The sequence below is a fragment of the Oreochromis niloticus genome, linkage group LG14 (assembly GCF_001858045.2).
Source record: "Oreochromis niloticus isolate F11D_XX linkage group LG14, O_niloticus_UMD_NMBU, whole genome shotgun sequence".
In the NCBI taxonomy this organism is placed as follows: Eukaryota; Metazoa; Chordata; class Actinopteri; order Cichliformes; family Cichlidae; genus Oreochromis; species Oreochromis niloticus.
In genome coordinates, this window is record NC_031979.2 from 24,513,751 (window position 1) to 24,541,227 (window position 27,477).

The following is a 27,477-nucleotide window of genomic DNA, read 5'->3' on the forward strand; positions in this document are numbered from 1 at the left end:
CTCAGTCATAGAAACTCCCCAGCGCGCACAGAAGCGCTTCAGACGCGTTCAGTACCCCCGCACGCGAGTTTCTTATCGGTCAGTAACTTTCGTAACTCTGGTTTCACAAACCTTTATTTGTTGATTCAGCGCTGAAAGCACGTTAATTTTATCCGTTTCGCTAAAGAGGGCTGCCACTCGAGAAGGCAGGGAGGATGAACGGATTCTGCATTGGATCGACTGATTAAAGGTAAGTTGGAGACACTATAACCTGTGGGAAAAAAATCTTTTATAATCTCGCTGAAAAGCTCCCAGTTACGCGCCTCTTTATAGCTATACGCATTTTTGCAGACAGAAAAACAGAGTTAAAAAATCAGAAAATTGTGAATTCAGATTCTGAGAAGATAAAAACAAATGTGGTCTGTAAAGGCGCTGTTGCTGCTTAACATTTTTGCTCTTTTATAGTAGTTTAATTGCAACATTGTCTTGTAATTGGGGCATTCCACCTCGGTGAACATTTACAAAAGGGCTGTTTCTCTCCTCACTGGCTTGCTTATGTGTGTTCTTTAAGTTTAGCTGCCAGTATCAGCACTAAATCCCTGTTAATGATTAAAGTCTGGGAATTCGGACACCACACTGAGTTCTTTGATATTGATTGGTATCTCTCTCTTGTTTGTTTTCAGGGTTTTTTTTCTCCCGACACCGAGCCACAGGTTTGGACACAGATAGGGAAGAAGAGACACTCGCATTTCAACCATGGATTACGGCAATGATGTAGATTTGTCCAATAATAATATCATGCCTTTGTGGAAACGCCGCACTGATAACAGTAAAAGGCCCCAGGACTTAAGCAGTCCTAAACCACGGCCCCACAGTTGCCACATAAATGGGGTCATGAAGACAAACTTCACTGAGGAGGACAACAAATGTTCCTTCACCTTGAGCCAGCCTGCTGAGAGACTTGTGGTCACACCCCAGTGTGTTGACAATAACACAGCGGTGTTAAAGCATGTTTTACATAAACCCTCAAAGAAAAACAGAGTGGTTCGAAGCATCAGCATCAGCCACCTCTCCAATGGACGCTTGTTGTCCAAATTTAGGTCTGAGGATAACAAATCCGCTTCACTGGACAATAGGGTATATAATAGGAACTCTGACGGGGTGAAAGCGAGTAATGGGGAGATGATATGGCCTGAAAAGCATCTCTGGGATTCACAGACATGCATGTCCAGTCTGTTAAGTCAGAGTTCTCAGAAGGGCCAGATTGCGTTTCAGAAGAATTCACCTTCAACAGAAAATACTCCTCTTAATGGTTCCTCACCTGTCTTTTCACCAGACACTCCTAACAACAACTACAACCAACCTGAACTGTCCTCCCTTTCATCCACATGCAGCTCATCTCCTCCAACCCATCGCATGCTCACCCCCTCCTACAGCTCCACCTCCAGCATCCCCTCCCTCAACTCCTTAACCTCCTCAGACCCCCCAACCCCTCGATCTCCATCGCCAGAAGACAGAGGGCAGGCACTACTCAGGCAGTCCCAGGCATCCTCACCTATATCCCCACAGGACACCAGGCATACCTCTTCATCTTCTTCCATGTCTTCCACATCACCCTCACCGTCACTCTCCCCACCCATCTGTCCCTCTAACGGCATTGTCCTAAGCACCCATAGCCCCGCTGCTCTCAAGATGGGTACCCAGCAGCTTATTCCCAAGGGCTTAGCATCCGATATTCGGCAATGCAAGGCACCTTCCCCTGGGACACAAGCTCAAGGATCGGCAGGGCTGCTGGGGTTGGATCATTCCAAGCGTTCCTTGAAAGCCCTGAGCATGGTGGAAACTGGAAGCTACTTTTCTACAGGAGGCCACAATGAGGGGGAAGATGGTGAAAGTGAGAGCCCAGGGGCTCTTAGAAGAGGCTTGAGGACTACATCCTACAGGAGAGCAGTTGTGAGTGGAGTAGACTCAGAGGTATCAGCAGCAGATCCCAAGGGCCATCGGCTGTCCCACCCTGTCATCAGAGGGCTAGGCATGGATAAATCAGATTCACTAGTTAGCCCAACAAGTCCTGGCTCTATAAGTCTGCCAAGTGTTGGAACCAACAAGCCTGACAGCCCCATGACACCCAAAGATGTCAGCACCAAGAATTCAAAGTCTAGCCTTGGAACAGAAAAGACTAAAAGCAATGGGAAAAACAAGGTGAGTAAATCAGTTTGAAAGAACAGAGTGGGGTCAAATTGTACGTGTTAAGAAATCACACAAATTTAACACATTTGTCATTCACATATAGGGGAGTAGGAGAAATTTAAATATTCAAATCAAAGTCTTAATATCTAAATATTAATTTTAATTGTGTTTTTTCAGAAGACAGTTGAAAAAACAACAAGCTTTATATATAATATAATTAATAGAATGAATTATTGTGTATTTTAGTATATTCAGGTGACTTTAGAGAACAAGCTGTAGAGAAGTGCCATAAATGATCAATTTTAGAAAAGCAAGCTTTTAGCAAATGATAGTTGTCGAAATCTGCAATCAGTGAATACTCTGTCAACTTTTGGCATTACTTTTCCCCCCTGTTCTGTAGCACATTAAGATTTCTCAACTCGGCAACAATCCCTCTGATGGTTTTATATTTAATTGTGCACAGAGATTGCTTCATGGTGGACTTTTGTTATCTGGGGGGGGGGGTGAAGCTCAAATTGGAAAATTACAACACAACCAGTAAAAGTACAGTGGAACAAGTTTGGTGGCAACAGCTGCAGAAGTTAGAACAAGGCCTTATAAAGAAACAATGTGGTTGCTGGAAGACATGACGCAATATGACACTGTCCCCACACATACACTTAAATACACAGAGGCTCTGTAATTAGCCAGGGGTCACTGAAGGAGGCAACTTGAAAAAGGGTACGAACAGGTAGTGAACAGGTGAAACAAGTTTCTTTCTTTAATGGTTTGCATGTGTCTCTACTTGGTTTTTCAGAGTTCATTAAACCCATTATGCTGTTTTTTTTCTGTTTCAGAGTCCAGATAAGAAGAAGGTTTTGACCAGTCAGCTGACTTTTGACAGCGAGGGTGAGAAATTCTGTTTGTGTTTCTGTGTTATATTTTTGCTATAAAGGATCAGAATAAAGAAACCCCTACACTTTTACATCTGTGATTTTGCAGAGGAAGAGCTTTACCAGAACTACAAGGAGAATGCATTACATAATGACTCAGATGAGGATCCCGATTCCAGGGAACCCAAACCTGATAACAACATTGTAGTGCAGTACAGGCCCATACGTACCTCCTGGAGCCAGCTTAGTGTGGTAAGACATAACACACACAGACACAGTAGTAGTCTTTGTTCTTCCTCTTATATTTTAAACTCTTTCTGCATCTTGGAGTGTGGTTGTGTAGTTTTGGAATGCTAGTGCTCCAAAGAATGCTGTCATATCCAGTTTGGCCACCATCTGTACCCATCCTCCCACTGCGTTCTGCTTTCCTTTGCCCCTCACTCTGTTTATCAGGGAGTACACGAGCAGTTTGTCAAGGGTTTGTGCAGGCTGGGAGTCAGACAGGCCCACAGGAAGTCTCGGAAGCACTGCTGGGATTAATGCCAATGTGTTGGCAAACGCTGTACGCTCGTCAGACTGCAAATATGCCTAAAATGTTGCCTCCGGGGAGAGTTGTGGTGGCTTTGCATTACATAATGTAGTTAAGGATTGGAGTTGAGGGGCAGAGGAATATAAGGGAAGGGGAATTGGCTAATTTAGTTTTCTACTAATGCATCCCCATCTGTTTGTTTACTGGTAGAGGATGGAAAGTGTGTGAGCAAAAGCAGGCCGTAGCCGAGATTGAGGTATTGAGGATTGTACTGTCTGCACATGGTCTCTAATAAGTAGGAGATTGGATTGAAGGCTGAAAACATTGTAGAGAGACTTTTTGTTTTGTTTATATTTATGTCAGCCAGACACTAAAGTGAACTGAGCACAGACTGACCGGGATTCTGCCAAAGTAAGCTTTCTTTCTATCACAGCTGCTTTACAGCTGTTCGTCTTTGTGAATGTGTTAGAGCCTTCAGCCTGTGATCTAGTTCTGAAGAATTTTCTTTACCCTACAGATTCAGGAATACTCGTGTGATTGGTGATTGTCCTGGTGTGACAGGAATTTTTTTTTTCCAGTGGAGCCGAGAACCAAATGTACAAGATGTCATCTTGTGACTCTTGCTTAATCCTAACTCTCAGCTCCACCCTTCTATTATCAGTCTCTCATCTTTTTGATGAAATGTCACATCCCAGAATTGTCTTGGTTCCAAGAATTACCATTCACGCTTTCAGAAGGTGCGGCTGTTTTGGAGCGATCTTGTTCCGTGGTTTCTAAATTACCTGAAGGCAACCTAATCAAGTCAATAAAGTAAAAAAAGGAATTAATAGTTGCCATTTAATAATTACACTTGATTAATTATGCTCAGTTTCAACCAGAGAAGGATGATGGTCAATTGGTTGAAACCTCTTTGCTCGTACAGGGCAATGGAAAAACGGGCTGCCAGGAAAATAGGAGCAGTATCTAGTAACACTGATGGCCGTATGTGTGAGAGAAATCAAATAGTGTGTGTTTGACCTGCTTCAGGTTTATTTGTTCTCAGTGTTTGGAGAGAGCTGCAGGGCAGATACTCCTGCAGGAGTATCTCTTCCTTATTGCTTTGCACAAAAATGGGTTGAGGAGCTAGTGCAAGTAAGGGAAACTATCTTCGGGATTTCTTGTTGCTTACATGTATCGGTAAAGTATAATGTGGTTGAGCCTCTGGTCATGTTGATTAAATCTGGTGTAACGCAAGAAGGTGTTTATTACTCAGCCTTGTATTTAGTTTGACAAAGCCACAGGCTGATTAATTCAATAGCACTCCACACCCAGTCCATTTCAAAAGGTTGCTTTGTTTCAGTCTCATTCAAACATCTTTCGATCAAAGCTCTCCAGCCACATGCCAATGCAGTTTCCTTTCAGCCCAATTCCACTTTCAAAATGAGCAGAAGTGGTCCCTGTTTAATCTTAGTGTTTGGATCCAACAAATTTCTATACTCCTGTAGTGTTTCTTGCAAAGAGTGCCTTTCTTTGTGCTCCTTAGATATGAAAAAAGGCAACAGCCCACACCTGTGCTGTGATTGCATGTAGTTCATCGAGTGTGAATTTCAAAAACGATGCAAAAAATTTTTCTGACTTACTGTTCGTTTAGGTTAAGAAAAGTGGCCTGTGTGAGCAGATAAGTCAAGAAGAACGCAAAAGACAAGAGGTAGGAGTCGTTCTATACTTTCTAGCTTATTTTAAGTTATTTTTTCTGATTCATACTTTAAGTAGTTAGATGTGTAATTACTTTAAACGCCTACTTCATATGATTGAAACCCAGAGTCATCATTACCAGGACCTAGTGGGATAACTGAATCCCAAATATCTTACTTTGATGTTTCCTCTCGGTTGATGTGTCTCTTGCTCCTCCTTAGGCCATTTTTGAGGTGATCTCGTCGGAGCACTCCTATCTCCACAGTCTAGAGATCCTGATCCGCATGTTCAAGGATTCTCCAGAGCTCAGGGAGACCATGACCAAGACTGAGCACCATCACCTGTTCTCCAATATCACTGATGTCTGTGAGGCTAGCAAAAAGTGAGTGTAGCTGTTGTGTAAGTAGATTTGTTATCAGATGAGCACCTTTATTCGTCTTCATATTTGGTACTCATGCTGTTGGTTAAAAGAATTTGTTGGTTTAGAGCAGGAGTGTCAAACATAAGACGCAGGGGCCAGAATCGGCCTGGGAAAGACTTCAGTCTGGCCCACTGGATGGCTTTGGAAAAGTGAAGGAGGACATAGATTTTAGACTTTAAATTGTATTTCCATAAGTTTTAAAGCTTGTCATACTGATAAAGAGACCCCCCCCCCCCCCCCCCCCATAGTAATTTATACCACACTAAAGTAATTTATTAATAGATAAACAATTAAATAACATAAAAGTTCCTGTTTTTTCACTTCTACCTACTATAGAATATGTATATTTTTCTACTATTGGTCCACAGTAAAAGAAATAAATAACAAACAAAAGGACATTTTTTTTTTTTTTTATGAATTCACACAAATCTTCAGTTTTGTGATTACAGGTGAGCTATCAGAACTTTCTCTGTAATTTTACAGATTTATTTATTCTTGCTGACAGATTTCTTTCATTTAGTATAGCAGCATTTCTTTATCATGTTGAAAAAACTGAGACTTATCCATGCAATTGCACTTGCTTTTCCTACGTTAAGTATCTGAGAGATTTTCAGTGTGTTGTTAAATGTTTTTACATTTATAGAAAGGGGAGTTTCACTGGTCCGGCTCCCTTAAGATCAAAGTAGGCTGCATGTGGCCCACGATTTAAAATGAGTTTGGCATCGCTGGTTTAATTGGTTGGTTGTTTACTTTTTAGGCTTCAGGTGTCTTTCATCACTTTGGTTTTGCCTAATTAGCTGGATAATTTGGCATACTTAACTATCCAGTGTATGCTAATACAGGCTTTCAGCTACTCTCCTCCCTAGAGTAAGGGTTGTTTTCATTGTCAAAGGTTTTGTGTTTACGCTGCGCTGAGCTCTTTTCTGGATGCGAGTGTAAGTGAAGTCACATGCTGATTGACGAAAAGCAGACATGGAGAAGAAGCAAGGGGCAAATTGAGTGAAACGACAAGGAACAAAGAAGTCTTCCTCATAATTATGGTTGCATTGTTAAAGTGAACATTCCTCACTGATTGAAAGCACTGAAACAGGCAGCATGTCTGGGGTTTTTTATGCGTCTATGAAAAATTGCTGCCATGGATCCTCTGAGGTTACCTGTCCATCATGACTTTATAGTTCACTGTTTAATAACATTCCCGGCCACGTAGCATGACCTTCCAAAAATCGTATAAAGTGATGGAAACAATCATGCATGAGAGGCCATGAAAGCTGAGACTGATGAAAACTGTGATGGCTCAGCAATTACTCTGGTGGATCGGACTCCATTATTTCTACAAATGATTGGCAGAGCAGTTTCTGGCCGCCAGTTGCTCTTCCTCGAGTTTATCTCCGAGGCCACTTTTAGATATGACATCATTTCTTAGACGCTTTCCATGATATCAATATGACAAAGGTTGAACGTTCAGCTGTAATTCAGTCTGTTAATATTATCACATCAGTGTCTCTATATGATAGTAAAATTCTCTCAAATCACTGTTCACTTTATTACAGTCCTGTTTCTTCCTTCACCTGTTTTAGAAACATGTGATTTCACTTTGGTTAAGACCACATTTAGCACAAGATGTAAAATACTTTTAAGTAAATCACTTCAAAATCAAGAGTATCTTGAATATGATAATCCTGACGTTTAATTTTCAAATGTGACTCTTTAATCAGAGTTGCATTAAAATCTCAGATTAAAAAAAATCTGAGCATGAAATGAGATTACGCTACAATTTTCCAGTCTCCTAGGGTGCTCGTTGATTTGGGGCTAAAATGCAAAAACAACCAAATTATCTTAATACTGCTCAGTGAGATGTGTGTGCACATATGCATAGAAACTAATAATAAGAATAATAAGAACAACTTTATTTATCCTGAGGGAAATTCTTTTGTCATGTACATGCTCAAAGCAGCAGGAGAGACAGAGGAACAGATGAAATAGATATAAGATATACAATATATACAATAAGAATAGTGTACAGTAATATACAGTAGGATAGTGCAAGATATAGTATCGGATAACTATATCCTGGTGAATAAATAACTTAACTATCAGTGCAGATGGTTCTAGAAAGTGACAAAGTATTGTGCAATAGAATAAACTACCAGTTATTCATGACATTTGATGAAGATTACAACTTTACATAGTACATGGTACATAGTACACATATACCTGGTGCATCTCCAGTACGCATACGTCCTCCTCAATATTTTTACATCATACTGTAAATATGTTTCTTAAGAATCATCTTACACACAGGCCACACACAGTAATGAGAAACTACCCTTGATACTTGAGAAAGCAGATCTTAAGATACACAGAGCCCTGTAGCACTGGTTAAACCAGATGCTTTACTAGGAACAGCTTTGAGGTTATTATCTTAAAACATACCTGAATATCAATCTATTTTCAGCCTTCTGTGTAGTCTGTGTGTGATAGCGAGTAGGAGGGCTGTTGCGTATTTTATATGCAGATGTGTTACTGATTGTATTTGACTGGTATTCTCGGGTTATTACTTGCTTTAGTCCCACCACGCTTCATAAATCGGACAGTATTCCTAATGCAGCATCTGTGACACAGTGTATAAAATGAGGAATTCTTCTGCACATGGAGGTAGACCAGATAGAACATTTCACTTCACTTCACTTATAATCCTCGATTAGAGGTCTAAGTTTGAATAATTTAATTATTTTATACTGTTGATTTGACTCATTTACCATGACCTCTATCCTCCTGATGACATCCATGATGAGATGTTTTGCCTCAAGAGAATGAACAGCCTTGACCTGTAAATGTCCCAAATACACCTTTTAGGATGTGAATTGGCATGTGTTTTTTCTTTTTTTGTTATCTTGTGTGCACATGCCCTCATCAAAAGGTTAAGCGTACTGGGTCAGGCATGGGCACAAGGCTACATAGCCACAAAAAGTTTTGTTTTCCATAGATAGTCACTATGTGTGTATGTGGAGTAGGTACGGGGGGTCTGGTTATAGGCTCTAGAGGTGCTTCTGCAGATGAGCAGGAACCTGTTCCAGCTTGGTCAAGGTCCACATCCTGTGTCTGTGCAAGCTTCCTGTTTATCACCTTAGTTGGACATGTGGCATGCCTTTTGAAATGGCCATCTGCTGCTGCTCAGGAAGAGGAAAAGCCTCTGTGTTATGGCTAATGGCTTGCTATGTCTATTTTAAGTGGTGGAGAGTTCCTCTTTTGTCATCTTATGGTGACTTTAGAAGTAAGTTGTTGGCAGCTCTCCTTGTCTTCCGGACTTTGTCGTTTTACTATTCTATATTATTCCTTAGTAGGGAATGACTCAATTTAGTGAGTCACACTAACCTCTATTCTTTCACTTCCACCTTGGTGTCTAGGTTTTTCAAGGAACTGGAGAAAAAACATGAACACAATATAGTGATCGATGACATCACTGACATCGTTTGCAAGCATTCCCAGTCTAGCTTTGATCCGTATATTACATACTGTTCCAATGAGGTCTACCAACAGAGGACCCTGCAGAGGCTGGTGTGAGTGACCGAGCAATCACACACACATACTTATCTTATCATTCCTGGATTTGATCCAACATGGCTGTTCCACTTGAGCCTCGACCAAGTTCACTTTTTTCACCCAGTGCTGCATCTACCTCCTTACCTCCCATACAGCTCCAAGAATCCAACATTTAAGGAGGTGCTGACCAGGATTGAGGGCCACCCTGACTGCAGGAACCTCCCCATGATCTCCTTCCTTATCCTGCCCATGCAGAGGATCACTCGCCTTCCCTTGCTCATGGATGTAAGTGCACTGAAAACATACAGCAGCACTAGCTTAGGAATTACAAGACTGCCTCTTGCACAACAGTTTGTTTATCTGTGTTGCCCTTGTTAAGTCAACACAGGGTTTGTTCTAGTGTTAAAGATCTTTCTTTGACCTTACATAATTCTTTAATAATCTTAACTGATTTGTAATGTTTTTCTTCTTCTTCACTGTCATGGTTACTTTGGCAGCACATTATTCCATTTTTGCTTTGCTTCCCTCTCTTCCTTTCGCTTGTTCTGCTTTTATCCCCCTCTTCTCTTCCTTCCGTCATTGTCTCCTTAGGGACCTCTTGGGTTTATGCTAGTACACTTGGAGGCTTTGGATCCTGAGAAAGTTTGGTTTCCATTCATTTCTTCCCACAGCTTCAATATGTGATCAGGCTGCTGAGAGTGACGTGCATGAGTCCAGTGAGCTGTTGTGGGTTGTTGTGAACTAATGAATTTAATGTGTGTTTTTAATTATACAACTAATGTGAATCCATGTTTTACAGACAATTTGTCAGAAGACAGCCAAAGACTCACCGCAATATGAAGCTTGTAAGAAGGCTTTACAAGCAGTTAGCAAGGTGAGTGCACTGTTAAACAAAAGTTTCATGTTAATGGCTTGCACCTTCGTTAAATTATTTAACAAATAATTATTGACTTAAGGTTATTATTTAGACAATTAGTTTGTAAAACTAGAGTTACAGTTCCTGTTCTGTTGTATCACTGTCAGCCACAAAAGGAAATGATTAATTACTATGCAAAAAAAGCTAATCTAGCTTTCTTGTACTCTTAATTTTGATATGTGGATATGTAATGACAAGCAGAGTGCCTGCATGTTGAGATTTTTATACATTTTATGTGTGTGTGCATTAACAGGTGGTTAGAAAGTGCAATGAAGGAGCTCGGACGATGGAGAGAACAGAAATGATGTACACCATCAACTCTCAACTGGAGTTCAAGATTAAGGTATGTGGGGGGTTTTTCAGTTTTTTTGCAAGCAAAATATTTTTGATTAACAAATGACAATAATAGAATAGCATTTTATTGCCATTGTACATGTACAACAGGTTTGTTCATCACATAGTGAATTTTGAAGTAAGTTGGATAAAAGGGAAAATGAAAGTTTGGACAAATTAAACCTTGAACTGCTGAAAGATACATTTTTTATTGTTTCAGGCTTGTTGCATAGCAACAGATATTGCATTCATACATTTTAGTATGAAGGCTGCTAGAGCTAGCTAGATAAGGTTGCTAGAGGAATATAAAGGGAACTGTAGTTAGATAAAAGGCAAGTAATTATCGCAGAGCTGAATGGGTCGGGGATGGTTATTGAGCCGTGGCAGAGTGGAGGACAGACGCGTGGACAACTGGATGAGTTGCTGGCTGTGAAAAGCATTACGGCAACTTTAGCTGAACGGAGCAGAGTGCAGAGTGTGGAGAACTAATCCAAGCAAGCGAAGGGTGAAATCTGGAGCAGACCAACTGAATCGAATGGGTTTCAGGTGTGAGGAGGTGAAGGGATGCACACTGTGGAAAAATTTGTGAAAAATTTACAACTTACCTTCTTCAAAAAATTCCTACTGCTATTGTTGCAGCATGGGGTGTAAATGACCCTCCCTGGCAGTTCTAGGGTTAAACAGATACTGGTGATGGATGTGTATGCACTGATATCACTAGAGTTCAAAGGCAGTTAGGGAAAGGCAACCCTCTGGAAAGACTCTCATGACATTATCTGCTCCTATGTTCTCCACCACATTCAAGAAAACCTGGCTGACTAACCACAAGACTAACTGGTCAACGATGATACATCTCACTGAGGCTTTCCTTTTATGGGAGACTGCAAGGAAATAACAGGAGGAAAGAGCTAGTCTCTCACCCTTAACTCAAAGCTCATTAAGTAATATATTTTTATTGTGTTGTGTATTTTTGTAACAGTGTGCTGGTCCCAGTTAGGCTTCATTAACATAACATGTGTTTTGATGGCGTGACAAAGTGGAGTTTCTAGAAAAAATTCGTGCAGTCTTGTGAAAAACATACAAACTCCACACAGAACAGCTCTGCCTGGGTTTGACTCATGCACCTCTCACTGTGAGGTGGTAGTGCTAACCCACCATGTTTTTGTATAGAGCTGTGTGCTAAGTATATCACAGTCAGTTTTAATGCTAATAGGCCACATCTGCTGATCATATTTGGCTAGTGGTGCATGCTAACATGTATCTACATGTATCTGTCAAAAAGAAGAACTCACCCCTGTATTGTCACGAGTATGGACATAGTAAACACAGGGTTTGGTAGGTTTAAGTGTGCCTAAGCCATGTGGGAAATTGCTGTTGGCACTTTTGGAGTGCACAGATGTCTAGTGAACCGTTTCTCATTCTCCAAAGCCAGCTGTTCAGCCCCAACATTACAGATGTTTTTACATTTCTTTGATTAATTAGATTCACCATCTTCCCCTGTTTATCATATTTTCTTTCTTATGCTCCTCTAGCCTTTCCCCCTGGTCTCATCCTCCAGGTGGATGGTAAAAAGAGGGGAACTGACTGCATTTGTGGACAACAACATCTTTTACAAGCGAACATCACGGCAGCAGGTCTATTTCTTCCTCTTCAATGACGTCCTCATCGTCACCAGGAAGAAAAGGTGAGTTTTGTTGAAGTTGTAGAGAACTGCCAGGCGATGCATGGGAGGGTCTGCATCTGATTTACTTGGTGTGAGTTTGAGCTTGGTCTGCTGGCTCTGCTCATAATTCACGTGTCGTGGCATGTTGAGTGTGAGAGTTTAACCGTAAGTCTTCAGGTTTTCACTGCGTGTGAGCACTGTATGTGACCGAGATCCTGAGTGCAGGGTGTGTAGATTTGTCTTCTCTGTCGTCATGTTTGAACTCGTCCTGGGAAATGAGCTGGTTTAAAAAAAACAAAACAGAACAATATTTCTGTGCAAACTGAAAGCAAACCCCAAGAAGTGTTGGTAGCAGGGTTTAGAGACCGTTAAAGTAGATTGATGTCACCGCAGATGTAGACTGCGCTTCCGCCCTGGCAACATTATCATGTGTTTTTAGGTAGATCAGGTGCAGATACCTGAACCTGTTGCTATTTGGCATTATGAGTTTTTTTTTCTGATCACTCTCGACATGTCTTGTTGCCATCAATCACCTGGAGCTGTGAAACCTGCTCTATTGTCAGACCCATCAGTGAGTCTGCTTTCCTCATCCCCCGTTTCCTCTAGTTTTAGGCAATACCATGGAGAAAAAAAAGCTATAAAGAGGACTTCCTTGATATGACTTTCGTTTGTGTGTTTGTGTGTGCATGCGTGCGCCTGCTTGTCTGTTTTTGACAAAACAAAAATTCCCGGCCATGTCCTTAGTGTCTGGAAGTAATAATCCCGCCACTCGCAGACTAAGAATTCCTCAGAATTGTAAAAAAGAAAAGAAACATTCCATATGATATTTTTCTGGGAATCTGATCTGCCACGGCAGACTCCAGCAGTGTGTGGTGTCAAGCCTGTGTTTGGAAGACGGATTCGGGAAAAGGGAGGGCTCCGGAATCACAGTGTGTATTTCTGTGTGTGCGTACGTTTGGATGGGGGAAGCTGTTATAATATTGGTTTGTACTGTGGAGAGCGCTGAAGTCCAGCTGTGGCACGCTACTCTACTGCACTCCATCTGCAGTAATCCAAACAAAAGCTCACCAGGGGCACACAAGGCTATCCAGGCACTCCTAGATCACAAGCACTCATAGGTATAATGGCAGAATGGCCTTTTCTGTTGAAATTAAGACTTGAAGTATGAGTGGTATATTTTGCAAGTTCAGTCTTGTCTCAGTTTAACATTTTTAGGATTCTGTCAAAACCACAAGAAAGAGGTGAAAAGGTCAGAGCCAAAGCACTTACTTACACAGTAGGCTAGAGAAAGCATAGCCATGACCTTGGAGCCATTTAAGAGTATATATAACCAGAAGAAAGAGAGGCTAAATCTGTTTGCCCGTCATTTGACTCCATGTATTAAAAAGTAATTAAGCTGTTTGTAGTTTAATGGCATTTAAGTGGAAGTTTTTAGTATGCTATGTGCTTACCGATGTTCACTATTATTTTTATAATTATCTTAGATTTGTACAGTTGCACACATAAAACATGAAAACTGAAAAAAGTTAGTTATTTTTGTACATCACCCACTGCTAAATCTGTAATGGAGAGGAAAATATAGCCATTAAGAAGAGACGAGACAATCTTCTTGTTTTATTGACTTTAAACTATGGTCCATCCCTTTGTCAGGCTGGGCCTTATGTCATGCACTGGTAAAGTGTTGCTCTGCTGGACTCTGGCTCACAGGAACACTTACATAACACTCCAGCTGGCTTCTTTCTCATCCCCCCATGTTCCTGTGTAAATGCTGGGCATCATCTAAACATTGATTAATGTTGAGGTTTCCGTTAGTCTTTTTATTTTTGCTTTTTTTCTCTCCCATTCTTTTCCCCTCGATCTTATGTTTTTGTTTTTGTTTTTTTTGCTGATCATAAGTCTATGTGCCTGTGTCTATATAGGCTCAGCTTTCAGCATTATACTCGTACTGTGTGTGTGTGTGTGTGTGTGTGTGTGTGTGTGTGGGCGCGTATCCATTTACATGGAGTTCTATCTCAACATGTCTCTAAAGGTTTATATTAGTTTTGCTTGTTTCTTGAACTGTTTGTTCTTTATTACAGCTGTGATAATGATTTTTTTCTGCTACTAGAAGGGATGTGTGTGTGTGTGTGTGTGTGTGTGTGTGTGTGGGGGGGGGGTGTCCAGTAAAAGGAAAGCCACAACTTGGGTTTTCTTTTAAAATTGTTTAAGAATTTGGCGCATCTCTCCCACATGTTGACAAAGCATATCACAGCGATTCCCCACCTTAATTCATCTGCCATTTGGCAATGATCTGACGCATGTGCAAGAAAACTCAAACCTCAAGCATGCAGTTTCCCCACCCATCGCATTCCCAGTGTCATGTAAATGGCATTCCAGGCATTTCACCTGTAGGTCAGTCAGGAGCCAAAAAGCTAATGACGCTAATGGTGTGTTTGATGTTTTATCTTGTTAACGCTTAATTTTTGTGTGTATAAATGTTTGAAGAGATTCAAATTCCAAACACTATTTTAGTATCTCTAATTGCAATTAATGGTCACATTTGAAGATTATGGTAGATTGTTTTAGGTGATAAAATGCATAGATTTAAGTTTTGCAACTTAACTTGTTTGTCAGCTGAGTGGAATTCAAAGGATTTACCCTTACATAGGAGAAAAAAATCTATGCAGGAACTGAAAGGAGTTTATTTTTTCCGTTATCCATTCTGCCTATAGGCATGCCCGGATCACGTTACAATTACAGACATCTGGGAACAAATGTTTGGTGGGCTTTTACCAGCTTGTTTTGATGATTTTCGATTTCGGTACACATACACGAATGTGTTCATACACGTACACAGAATTGCTCTAAATGGAGAGCACTGGACCTTCCTGAGAAATGACTGTGACAATATAGCTTCACGATAAAGGGTCCAAAATATCTAATAATAAATGGAAAATTTGCTGAAGCGCACACACACACACACACACACACACACACACACACACAAGAAGACACACACCTCTGTTGCCTCCTTCCTGTCACTCTTTGTCCCTCTAGTGATCTCTTCCTTTTCCTACTTTCCTCTTATCAGTACCACTTTCCTGCTTCTATTTGTTGCATTTGCTCATATCCCCATTCCTGGATGAGTGTTGAAATGACAATTAATGGGCATGTCGAGGTCAGAGAGCTTTGCTCAGGAAAAGCATACTTATTTTTAAGATAAATTGAGTATTATATATACATAATATAATATAATATAATATAATAATGCAGGCAAAGCAGAAATATTCACATAATTCATGTTCCTTCAGTCGTGAAGGGCAGCAGGCCCTCAACAGTGAAGGGCCTGCTGCCCTTCACTGTTGAGGGCAGTCTGGCTTCCTCAAATATAATCTCCATTCTTCAGTCTTCATTAGCTTTTGAGAGAAATTGTGATTTTTCTCACCTCACTGGAGGACAATGAGCATAGGAGATAACAGAGGTTAAAACGGACATTACACAGTCAAAAATAAGTTTTGGTAAAATGCCTTTTTGCACATCGGTAAAAGGTTATGCATTTGTAAAATTTTGAATCTGGCACGATAAATGGACTGTTTAGGGCAGCTCAACATAATGGTAGATGAAGTATCCTGGTTTTGTAATCACTTGAATTATACCTCTAATGCTCACCAGAGAACATTTTATTTTTCAATATGTGACAATGTATAAAAATCTAAGCAGTAATCAGTTTACTTTGATTAGCTCATTTTCTTCTGTTAAGCTAAGCTAAATAACACCACTCTATAGACATGTATTGTAACTCAAACTCTGCAGGAATGCAAATTTCCCGTAGGTATCATATTATTATTATTATTATTATTCCTTTAAACAACTTCTTTAAGAAGTTGTGAGAAGTGTCTAGTCACAGTTAGATTTGTGCTTGTCTTACATCATCTTATACACAGACACACAGTACAGTGTCTCTTAAAGCTACCTCTCTAATTTTTAAATCACATCTCTTTTTTTCCTGAGTTGTCTGTCCATGTACCTACTTCCTCCTCTTCCAAGAAGTGTTATGTAGTGGGAAAAAGTTTTTTACTTGTGGGTGATAGTTGGAGAGTAGGTGTCGGTTAAACCTTCTGAGCCTCCCAACCATGACTGGATTCTCAAAGAAGTCACAAACCTGAGTTTCAGAGTTTTGTGTGGAAAATCCATGGAGCTTGCCTCTGCAGCTTGGCTTTGGTTTATGTAATGCACAAGCTAACTACTGTCCAGTAGCTTCTCAGCTTGGCGGCTGTTTCAGTCTCAGGTTGATAAAACATGCGTGAGCTGGACTTCAGCTCCTTAACACTATAAACACACACACACACACACACACAGACACACACACAGAAACACACACACTTTCTCTTCAGGTTCAGCGCCATGTCAGGGGTGCAGTGTTTCACAATCAGCTCCAGATGTTTCTGACCAACTGCAGCTACTACTAGATAAAAAAAAAAAAAACAGTCATGGGAAATGTAGGCATACAGTTAAACAAGCAAACAAACAAAAACAGAGTGCAGTCTTAGGATATATAGACAGCTGCACATTTGGACTTGGAACCAAATCTGAGGGATATTTGGACACTACAGTCTTTAGTTTCACAAGGTTATTTAGTTTGATGTAGTTTTTTTCAGTTTGCATGTTTGGTCTGTTCCTATACAAGTTTTTTTAAGGGTACTCTGGCCTCCTCCCAGAGTGATTGTCAGTGACTGGTGATGTAAATGTGAGTGTGAATGGTTGTATGTCTCTCTGTGTTAGCCAAGGGATGGATGGATGTTGCTGCTGTAACATTAATAGGGTATGATGGTCAGATGGACCCTTGCTTTTCATCAACGGTGCATCAGGGTGTCAGTCAGACTACATACAGATTGAAATGGAAAGCCACATGAACCGTTCTTAAACAAGGAGGATCATACTCGAAACTATTGTTTGTGAAATGTTTGCATCAAAATCATATTTGAATACCACCGTGTCTAATATTAAATATAATCATTTGTGATGTAAAGCAATGAGACGGTACAATTTCTTTAGTGGTGTTTGAGTGAATTTGACTATCATATTCAGTTCCTTTCATTTTTACGCTGAAGCAGCAGCATGTCTGTATGTCTTTCCCACTTCATGATTTATAGAATTGTATGGCTTGCGTTGTAAGAGAGGTGGACTAAGTACACTGAATTTTCATGTAATGATCACTTTGTTGGCTCTGTAATAATGACGACTGAATCTAATTTACTTAGCCATAGTGAAGATCCAAATTAACTGCCTTTCAATACCGCGTCCACCTCACACATGAAGGCCTTTAACTTGCTAAAACCTCTTCCACAAATGATTACGGCTTGATCTTAAACAAATACATAACCTCTTATACCATCTTACATTATTAAATTCCATTTTTCTGTCTTTTTTGTCAGTGAGGAGAGTTACACTGTGATAGACTACGCTCTGAGGAATCAGATCAGTGTGGATTTTTGTCAACCCAGCGATTTCAACCGGTCACCGATCAGAAGCACCACCAGCATGCTGAGCTCACGGCAAGCTGGCGCCAACCACCTCTTTCGACTGAGTTTCCGTAGCAACTGCTCTGGTGACAAGGTGACCATGATCGTTGGAACAGAGTTGCTGTAAGTGCTTTTTTTTTTTTTTTTTTTTTTTGTAACCTTTGTCCCTCTTAAATGTGCTGTTTTTGTTTCACTTGCATTTCACTTGCCAGATTTATGAGGCATGGTGATAAGGAACTATGAGTCATTCTTGACTCTCATTAAAACACTCATGTGTATTCTACCATCATTTTGGTAACCTAGAGGAGTCGTGTGATTTCAGCTTGAACCACACAATAAGGCTCAATCTCTTAACATTTTAAGACCAGCGTGTCCACTCTTCTCTGTGAGGGAGGGGAAGCTTAGATCAAATATCTTTTCTGTATGTGCTCCAGTACACCTTTTAACTTAAAGCAAAGAACCACCCTTCCCCTCTATTCGTAGTTCTTATTTATAGTCTCTTTTTGCACCATTACAAGTCACAGGGATATTTTGTTACATCTGTTCTTAAGGAAGAGATGGGGCTCACTGTTGCTGTTTACATGACCTAGGAAATAAAGTCTGCTTTTCCATTATACAGTCATACTGTCTGAAGTTGTACTCTGAAACAGACTGGCTGTACCAGATAATTGTTTTGTTGACTTTATTCCAACCCAATCATGTATTCTAAATGGAAGCGGCTCTCTTTATTTTAAGTCTAAGGGGTTGGTTCAGAAATTTGTCGCATGTGCCACTTAAATATTTACTTAGAAATACAGTCAGTGTAGCTGGAGCTTTGGATTCTGTGTCTTAGTACAGCAAAAAGATTTAAAAGCTGCTTGTATAACCCACACAAACAAAAGGGATCAGCTATGCACTGGGCTTCATGCAAGGTTTATTTGTTCTTTTGAGTACTGGGAGCTGCAGCTTATGCACACATGCGCACTTCGCTGAATACACAGGCGTTCGCGCACGCATCTTGTTGCTGTGGTTTGATACTGTAAGGAGTGTTTTCATATGTACGGGGCTGGTTCCCCCTCATTCCTGTGTAGTTAGAGAACCTCCCTGTCTGTTGTCATTACAGAAGCTGTGGTTTCTCTGTGTAGGCTGTGTATAAGGCACGTCTACACTGCAAATCACAACCTTAAAAATGTCTCTCGACTTGTACCGTTTACTGTTTATAATATTATTGCCTTGTTTTGGTGACTACAGGTGTACAATTACATTTTATTGATAAAAATACTACATGTTTAAACCTGGATTAGTCTGTAATAATTAAACATGGATACCTTACAGCAAGCCATCAGGTCAATCATTCAAAGATTAATAGTTATTTTTCAGTCCTGATGGAAGTTGGCCAGTACAGGTTTGAACGAGGGTTTGAACTTCCAGGGTTAGATGATCTACAGAAAATGAATCTGTTTTCACACTGGATTAGTGTTTTTTCGGTTCTCAGCTCGGGGTAGCAGATTCTGCCGAACTGCCGGCACCTCTTGCGTCAGAGGCACGCATACAAGGTGTCACTGACACACCAGCTGTAATCCTAGAAGCAGAGCGATAACAATTCTCTTTAAAGTCCTCATTAAGACGTTTGGGGGGTGGCAGTTGCAAGTCAAAAATTTGTCAACCAGGAGGCTGTTTCCCCACCAAACATTGGTTTAGGTACTTAAAAGTAATTCATAATGGCTGTTATTGGCAAAATATGGCAAACATTAACCCTGCGAATTTTAAAATGACAAGTGCTTAAAGCATCCATATGTGAGAGACCTGTCTGGTTTTATTTTTATTTTCTTTTGACTTTTTGCTTTCACTTTAATTTCAGTTTTTCCAGAGTCACTTTGCTTGTTTCAGTTTATTTTTTACTGTTTCAAAATGTTTAGTTTTAGTTTAGTTTCTCTTAGTTTCAGTGATAGTTTGAGCCTTTATTAATTATTGTATGGAGGGCAAATGTCTAAGAAGAGGTAATGGTGCCACATTAAGAAAAACACATCGATCGGTTTGAGAATAAAGTTGAAATTAAAGTGGTGGTTTCGAGTCAAACAACTGCCACAGCTTAAACTCTACAAAATGCCTTGTTTAGATTAGTTACTGAAATCAGTGCTTCATGAACCAGTTTTAGTAATGACGACACAATTTCTCTTTTAGCACATAAACACAGTGTGGTGATAAGTGTAAGGACGTTGTAAAGATGGTGCAGAAAGCTGCATCAAGTCAGCAGGAAAAACCACACAAATTTGGAAGTGGCAGTGGACAGATGCAACAATACTGAGTTTTTAATTTTTTTTTTTCATGCAATCAAGAGGATATATTTTTTGGAAAGTTGGTCGACGTGTTTCACCAACTCCATCTACAGAAGGCATTTTGTAGGTACAGCAGCTTTATCGACAACTGTAATCTCCACATTTTGACTTTAAACTTGAAATGCTATTTTGAGAATAATCTCCAAATGAGCACAAAAAATTGTTCCAGTTAGTCTTTGTTTGTTTCTAGTTTTTATTTAGATTTTAGTTAACTAGTTTTAGTTTTTAGTTTAGTTTTAGTGAACTAAAATCGCCTTGGTGTGTATGACTGCAACACAAGTGGCTCTGACAAAACCTTTATTTATATTACTGTTTGACACTCTTCCATTATATAATATTATCTGGATTTCTTAGTTCTCAAAGGCTGTTAATTTAGCAAAGTAGAAATGTGCACTTGTAACCTTGGCTCATTGTTTTGCAGACTAAACATGACGTGATTAATCAAGAAAATATTCAACAGATTATTGGGTAATAAAAATGACTGTTTCCAAAACATGACACCTCACACAGTACGTCATTAAAACAAAAGCCTTCATTTTAAATGATTAGTTTCTGCACTTTTACTAAGTGCAAAAACCTGGCAAAGTATCTGCAGTAGTATTATTATGTAATAGTACTATGTGTGACTGCACGGGAGGCAGATTCAGTGGACTTCCTTAAATGCACCGCCTGCTGATGCCTTGACCTACTACTCCGGCATGCATGATTGTGATCCCCCACCCAATCTGAGTGCCTCCTCTATGTAGTATAACTTGTTGCGGAAACCCCCTAGACTCCCTTTTTGATGTATTTGGGGCCCTTGGCTCAGATGATGAGATGGGTGGGTATGTATGTGGAGGGTCAGCGCTTCACTCACTGTAGTCCTGAATGAGCTAAGAAGAGAGGGGGGGGGCGCCCTGGCAACTGTCCATTGTTACAGTGGTTTCTAGGCATTGTTGAGGTTGTTGCCTAGCAACAATCCACTGCCAAGCGGGCTATTTCCCACGACTATCCCTCCCCCTGCCTGCAACTTAACTCTCCCTGATTCTTCCTCACCGTCCTGTGTCTCATCACTTCGACAGCAGCCAATGTCTGCGCTTTGTTTTGTTTAAACCAGTGGATAAATTCCTTTTCCTCCATTCATTCATCCCAATTTGGCGATTTAACCCAGCCTGACACACAGTGTTGTTTCATTAGCCAGCCCGTTTAGGAGCTAAATGAAGTACAGCAAATAAGACGGATAAATAGATGCCGGGCCTCGGAAACTGCTGTAACAGTGGACATTAGCATGACTACAGGATCTAAAAATATAAACTGAACTACTTTTATAAACATTTTAAACACAAGTCCATAAAATATAGTTAGATAATTGTGTTCACCCGGGTGACTTGATCTTCATTTTGGTGAACAGTAATGCAGAAAAGACTGTTTTTTAAAGTACTAGTTTATCTGTAATACTCAGTTAAATGTCGTAAAATTGTGAAAATGTTCCATTTACATAAAATTCTGACATTTTTTGCATAACAAAGAACTCTGATAACAGTTTTAGGTTCGTGTCGAGTAGCCTGCAGGCCAGTTTGTGCAGCCTGTGAATATAAGGAAAGATGAAGCATCTACTATTCATTTCATACTGTATACAAAGCAGCACAGGAAGCATTTTTGTTCAGTTTAAACATTTGTTCCTTCCATCATAGCTTACTAAATCATCCTAATATTACACACAATATTATGCCACAGTATAAAGATAAAACAAGCACTATGAAAATGACACCTTCCAACATAAGCCACCATCTTTTGAGCAGATTGAATACAAACACTAAAAGAGGTTGATGTGTACATTTTCTTTTGTGGCTCTCAGTCACATGGCTGACATAATGAAATATTATACAATAAATGGCAAGGTATGAGGCAGTTTCTTAAAGAGGCAGTACAATCAAATAATTTGCATACATCATTTACACGTATTGGATGAGGTTGGTCCCAATCATGTTTTTTGATCTTTACAAAGTGAAAGCCCAGACATGCAGCTGCTAACTGGATAGGGTGGGGCAGGGACTTGATTTGCTTTTCCTGTCACTGTCACAAAAGTGCTAACGACAAAATGCAGGTCTGTGCATGATTTATCTGTTAATGAGTGTTAACACAAATATACAAACATTCAAAAAAACAAAAAGAAAAAACCCCTTCTCTATATTCTCCATATTCCAAAGGGAAATTCCACACATTCTGACTCGAGGCAGGTCTGTTTTTGTTGAAATGAAACTGTGGAAATGGACTGTTATTTTCAGTGTGGTTATTTCTGCTTTCAGTTCACTTTTTCTCTACCTGCCGACCTTTTAAGCTGATGCCTTACTTTAATTTGAGTATCTTTGTGCAGGGTCTAAGAAGCTTACATACAAGACAATGACCTCTAACCTTAGCAGCGATGTAATGCATCAGGAATTCACACAGACAGCTGGATTTGAGATGGCACAAGGACCTCAGTGTGGCTTGTTTTGCTGTCTGTGGCAGTGTTTATGATTCTCCTCTTCTCTGTCTGTGCCCTCTTCCTTTTCTTTTCTGTGTATCCTTTTGTTTGCTGTGCACATGTCACCGTGTCTTTCCCATGACCTTGATGCTGTGTCTCGTCCAGAGTCAGTGAATAGCTCTTCTCTATTAGTGGAACAGAGACGCTACAGAGGTCTGCAGCAAAACAGTTCTGCTTGTCAGATATGCAGCTATAACACAAAGCAGCAGAGATTATTTGACAGTCTACCAGAGACTGTATTCCTGTTGCACTCTGGTTTTCTTACTCTTTCTACTTTCATTTTAAGTGATGATAATAATGAAGAAAAAAAAAAGTAGTTGCCGATTGTTCCCCTTGGTTTGGGAAATTCCCTGGCTGCTTTGCTCCGTGCTGAGATATGCCGTGTTTCAGTCTGAGAAGTGAGAATTGTACCCAAACACTGTCAGTAAAGGGTGGGAACAGGAGCGATCGGAGTAAACAAACTGACAGGAGGAAAGAAGATGTAAAGAGGAAAAGCAGTGGCGTGCTGGTGAAGTTGTCAGGGGACGGAAGGTTAGAAGGAGGTCGTCATTTCTTCTTATCTGTAATATGTAAAGACATTTTACAATGCAGCAGAAGTAAAACAAAGTCCTCTGGATTTATGATGCTCGCCATTTTCCCGTTCTTTGGGATGAATGATTAAAGTTAGAACGAGTGTTACTAGCGGGAGTAGGCAGGCTTTGTGCATTGTAATCCAAAACATTAAACGTTGCCACATTCCTCATAGTTCACACTTAACAGCTAAATATGACTGGCACTCTCCTCTAGAGCCTGTACTTGTTATATTTGAACCCATGAATGAAAGTGGGTTCAAACCGGCATCTCAGCAGCTTTAGTGCGAGGTGACTTGCTGTGATTGTTTGCACACATGTATCTGTATCTGGCATGCACCTCCAGCTGTCAGAAGCAACAGCTAACAGCTGTCTTTCCCCACAGAGCAGCTCGAATGAATGTAAAGAACCTGAATCTTTAGCACAGAAATGAACAAAGGCAAAACTCTGTCCTATTTTTAAAAAAGCCATCAAGTGACAAAAATGCAGGGTTGCTTTTGAGCACACCGACAGGTGATAAAGAGAGGTGATAAGTTCAACAGTTGATTGTTATGAAATATATCCACCAAATCCAAAGGTCACGCCGTGTGAGAGGTCTTGATGTTGCAGTGTGGGTACGCCCTGTTCTCTTAATTTCATGATTTTATTGAAAGTAATTGTTATCCAATCTCTATTGACCTATATCATTGTCAAGTTAGTTGTTGACATGGCCAAGATATTTTTTTCCCCCTGAAAAGAACCAGAACAGATTGAAATGCAGTAATGATGTCTGACTCATGGGCTTCGTCTCTTCACGTCCCGTTTGAGGCCCCTGTGAAGAGGGTCCATACAATTGTGCATTTTGTTCTCATCTGCAAGATCCAGGGCCAGCAGCGCTGAGTCACAGAGGGCCTCAGCAAACCCCCGCTGGTTCATTTCCGTAGGCTTCTTTATCTCACCCTCTCTCCCTTTCCAAATCCTTTGGAACAGGTGAAATGAGAGGTGGATTTTCATGGAACCTGATCTGTGCATCTCCACCCACTTTTCCTCACTGTGAAACCCAAACCAGAAAGAAAAAAAGCAAAGCAGGGCAGTTCTTAGAACGAGCCTTTGTGCTTGTTCCCTTCCGTTCCCTCTGACTACAAAACACACCTCTGTCCCCTCTCAATCACAGGGGACAGAGGATAGCCAGGGAACACTAAGCTTCCTGTGCAGCTCAGCCTGTAAAGTTGTGTGCGTGCAAATCCACCTCATTTTGTTTTCTTCAAGTTGATTCTGACAGCCCTTTGTATCTATGATACAAAATCTGAACAATAAAGCATCTTTGACTGAAATTAAAGCAGCGAGGAACTCCCATAGTAGAGCAAAATTTTGAGAGTTGTGGTGTTATTAAACTTTGGGAACACTATAAAGTCCTTTAATAGTTCCTCATGTGCCATTACGTTTTCTTTCAGGAATGAGCGTGCTCGGTGGATCAGTGCTCTGAACAATAATGACAACAATAAGAAGACTCAGGACCGAACCAGTGAGTTTCCACAACACATAATTCACATGGACGCTCTGTCCTGACTTCTCTATTTAGCCTGTTGCACCACCTTGTGGTTATGAGTTGAAACAGTTTTCTCATGCTGAGTTGGATAAAATTAGCCTGTCAAAAGATATTTAAAGTGCCAGTGTGACTTCTCTAAAATGATTTGAATGTGCTCTTCCAGATCTCATGCAGGTGGAAGTGATCAGAACTTACACCGCCAGGCAGCCAGACGAGTTGTCTCTGCAGATGGCTGATGTGGTGCTTGTCTGGCAGACTGTAGAAGATGGTATGTCAGCTCCCTCCGCCTCCCTCATTCCAGTCTTATATCTTCGTATAGCCTCGCTCATGCTCTTTAATATTCTGCTCATTTTCCACCTTCCTGTTTCAACTGTTTCCTTTCATCATTCACTTTTACATACTCTCCATCTCTCTTTCAAAGTATGCATTTACTTTTTCCACATAATGGATCTGATACCTGTTTGAAGATGTGGTTTCACATCTGTGCAAACACATGGAAGCCTTTTTCACATTAAATAACAGACAGAACCAAAAAGGAAGAGCTAGTAAAAGCATAAAGTACCACACAACACATTCTTCTGTTTTCATTTAAAGCCTGTTTCTCTTCTTAGGCTGGTACGAAGGCGAGCGGCTGCGTGACGGAGAGAGGGGATGGTTCCTAAGCGAGTGTGCTGAGCCAATTACATGCCAGGCCACCATTGAACGCAACATGCAGAGAATGGACCGCCTGCAGGGGCTCGAGACTAATGTGTGACGGGATGATGAGCGGACTGCTTAACCTACATAGGGCTTTTCCCTGGCCATTAGTGAACCCTCAACACACCAATGACCCGCCTTTTAAAGCACTGAACTCAGACGAATGAGTTCAATAACCATACCACTGACCTGTCTCCAGGGGCCAAGTGGACATCTATGAGAGCCTTGCGGCTGCTTGGCCCTCACTGTGGGATAAAGAAGGAGCCACAATCATCAATAAATATCAGCCACACTGTCTAAGTTTCAAAGAAAAGACTATAAACAAACACATGGAAGACGGATTTCCCTAATAACTGATTTGTCTCTGTGCAGGTGGGACATTTTGACAGTGAGATCTGTCACACTGATTAATTCCCTAGCCTGGTTAGTAAAACTTCACACCCACAGCCAAAGTCACTGCTTTTTTAGCACCCTACCACACAGCAATAGCTGGTATGAAATTTGTAAATGTGTTTTTTTTTTGGTTTATTTACAAAGAATACGCTTTATAATGTGCAATTTAAAATGAGAGTACAGTAATACTGTAAGAGGTAAAACAGGCTAAATCGTGTGAAACTAACAACAGCCTGGCGTGCGCTCTGTTAATGAGGCTTCTCAGGCCATGTGATTAGAAGCTTTGCCAGCATCTATGTAGATGTTGATTGTGAAAGTGATAATAAGGAAGGAGGGTGTGATTGGCAGCTTATGTAAAGTGTGTGGGTTAATGTGGAAACTCCTGTGAGTGTTTAATCAGCCTCTGATGGCAACTATGACAATATTTGCAACAGAATACAAAGTGGTGTACGTTGAGCTGCAAAAGAGAGACGGGCTATTTGTCTGAAGCTTAAGGCACTTTGTGTAAATAGCGGAATCCATTTTCTTTTTTTCTTTCTGGATTATATTGAAAACAAAATAATCTGTATATAATCTCCTGTCATTTATGGGTTAAGTGCATAACAGAAGGTAGTCTGTCTACCCTCTTGTCTCCTGTTAATGTCACCATCATAAATCAGATGATTCATTCATGTCACAAATATTATTAGACTCTCCATTCACTCGATGATTTTGATTGTTTGAAATATTTTACACGCACAAATACACAAAATCGGTCCCAGACAGAGGTATATACAGCAGCCAGCTACAACTTTAAAATCATCTTGAGCTGTCTGTGGCATTTGTTTAGGTGTTGCTTTGACACATACCACATACTTAAACTGCCCAAAGAGTAGTTTAGGTGTGTGGTATAACACAGTATTAGACAGGTGGCTTTAATGGTGTGGACTGGCACCGATATTGGGTGTATACCCTCCCACCCCTTCATATTTATTATGTTATAGGAGGATGGTAAAATTAATTTTGTGTGCTGGTGGCAAGATCGGAAGATCGAGAACAGCCCTGCTCTTAATGCGATTGCCCAGCATGAGTCATCTTTTTAGTGTTGCCCAGCTAAAGAAGAAAAATGACTTGGTCAAAGGATGAAGATAACACCATCTATCAAGCCAACTGCTCTGGACTCAGTCCAAATGACAACCATAACTGTTGAGCCACACGAATCAAGCTATGGCGGTGGGCAGTGCTGCCATGAGGAAGGACACAAGTATCCAGACTTTCAAAGAGAACAGCTTTGCATTTGCTCTCAGGGAACATTAGCTATTTGACACCACACACGTAAGCATGAGCCGACCTTGTTTAAGTCATTTCCTCTCTTGTATCTAGTGTAAATTACCTTTGTACATGTAAATATGTAAAACGGCCTAAAATGTGTAATGTATGTTTTCGTAAATACAGATTATATTGAAGCAACTTGCTTATTCAGCCTTATATATTTTTAATCAGCAACTCCTAATAAAAGCTGAATTGCCCATCATTTAGTCTGATCAATGACTTTTTTTTTTTTTTTTTTTTTTTTTTAATCACTGCAGCAGAGACCAACTCTAGGAATAAAACTTGGGACAATAAATTAGACATATTCTTTCTGGACATTTAATGAAGGATAATCAGATAAATCCTCTGGCCATCTGCACCTTTCTCAGATTGGAGCTATTAAATAGAGGGTGTGAAATATCATATTACCCAGGTGATCTCAAAGCTCAGAACAAATTATGTTCTCTCATCGTCAAGCCAGCAATATTTCAGGGTACTGTTATCACCGAGTTGCGATTTTTTCAAATCTCAGCCCGGCAAGGCAGATGAAGTTACG

At 40.4% G+C, this 27,477-nt stretch overlaps 1 protein-coding gene across 1 annotated transcript; it reads left to right on the plus strand.

The window, feature by feature from the left end:
• LOC100698970 (rho guanine nucleotide exchange factor 26) lies at positions 1–27,144 on the plus strand. Its single transcript, XM_005459302.4, has 15 exons — positions 1–229; positions 663–2,181; positions 3,006–3,057; positions 3,151–3,293; positions 5,201–5,257; positions 5,466–5,626; positions 9,073–9,225; positions 9,364–9,493; positions 10,008–10,082; positions 10,378–10,467; positions 11,990–12,141; positions 17,535–17,744; positions 24,448–24,518; positions 24,706–24,810; positions 25,154–27,144. Exons 2-15 carry the CDS (start codon positions 736–738, stop codon positions 25,294–25,296), a joined length of 2,988 nt encoding a protein of 995 aa, XP_005459359.1. The 5' UTR covers positions 1–229; positions 663–735; the 3' UTR covers positions 25,297–27,144.
• The last annotated feature ends 333 nt before the right edge of the window (positions 27,145–27,477 follow it).

Coding starts and splice junctions, on each gene's coding strand:
- LOC100698970 (XM_005459302.4), top strand. CDS start 736: ATGGATTACGGCAATGATGTAGATTTGTCCAATAATAATATCATGCCT. Junction 5,627..9,072: donor GTCTGTGAGGCTAGCAAAAA/GTGAGTGTAGCT, acceptor CTTGGTGTCTAG/GTTTTTCAAGGAACTGGAGA. Junction 10,083..10,377: donor CTTTACAAGCAGTTAGCAAG/GTGAGTGCACTG, acceptor GTGCATTAACAG/GTGGTTAGAAAGTGCAATGA.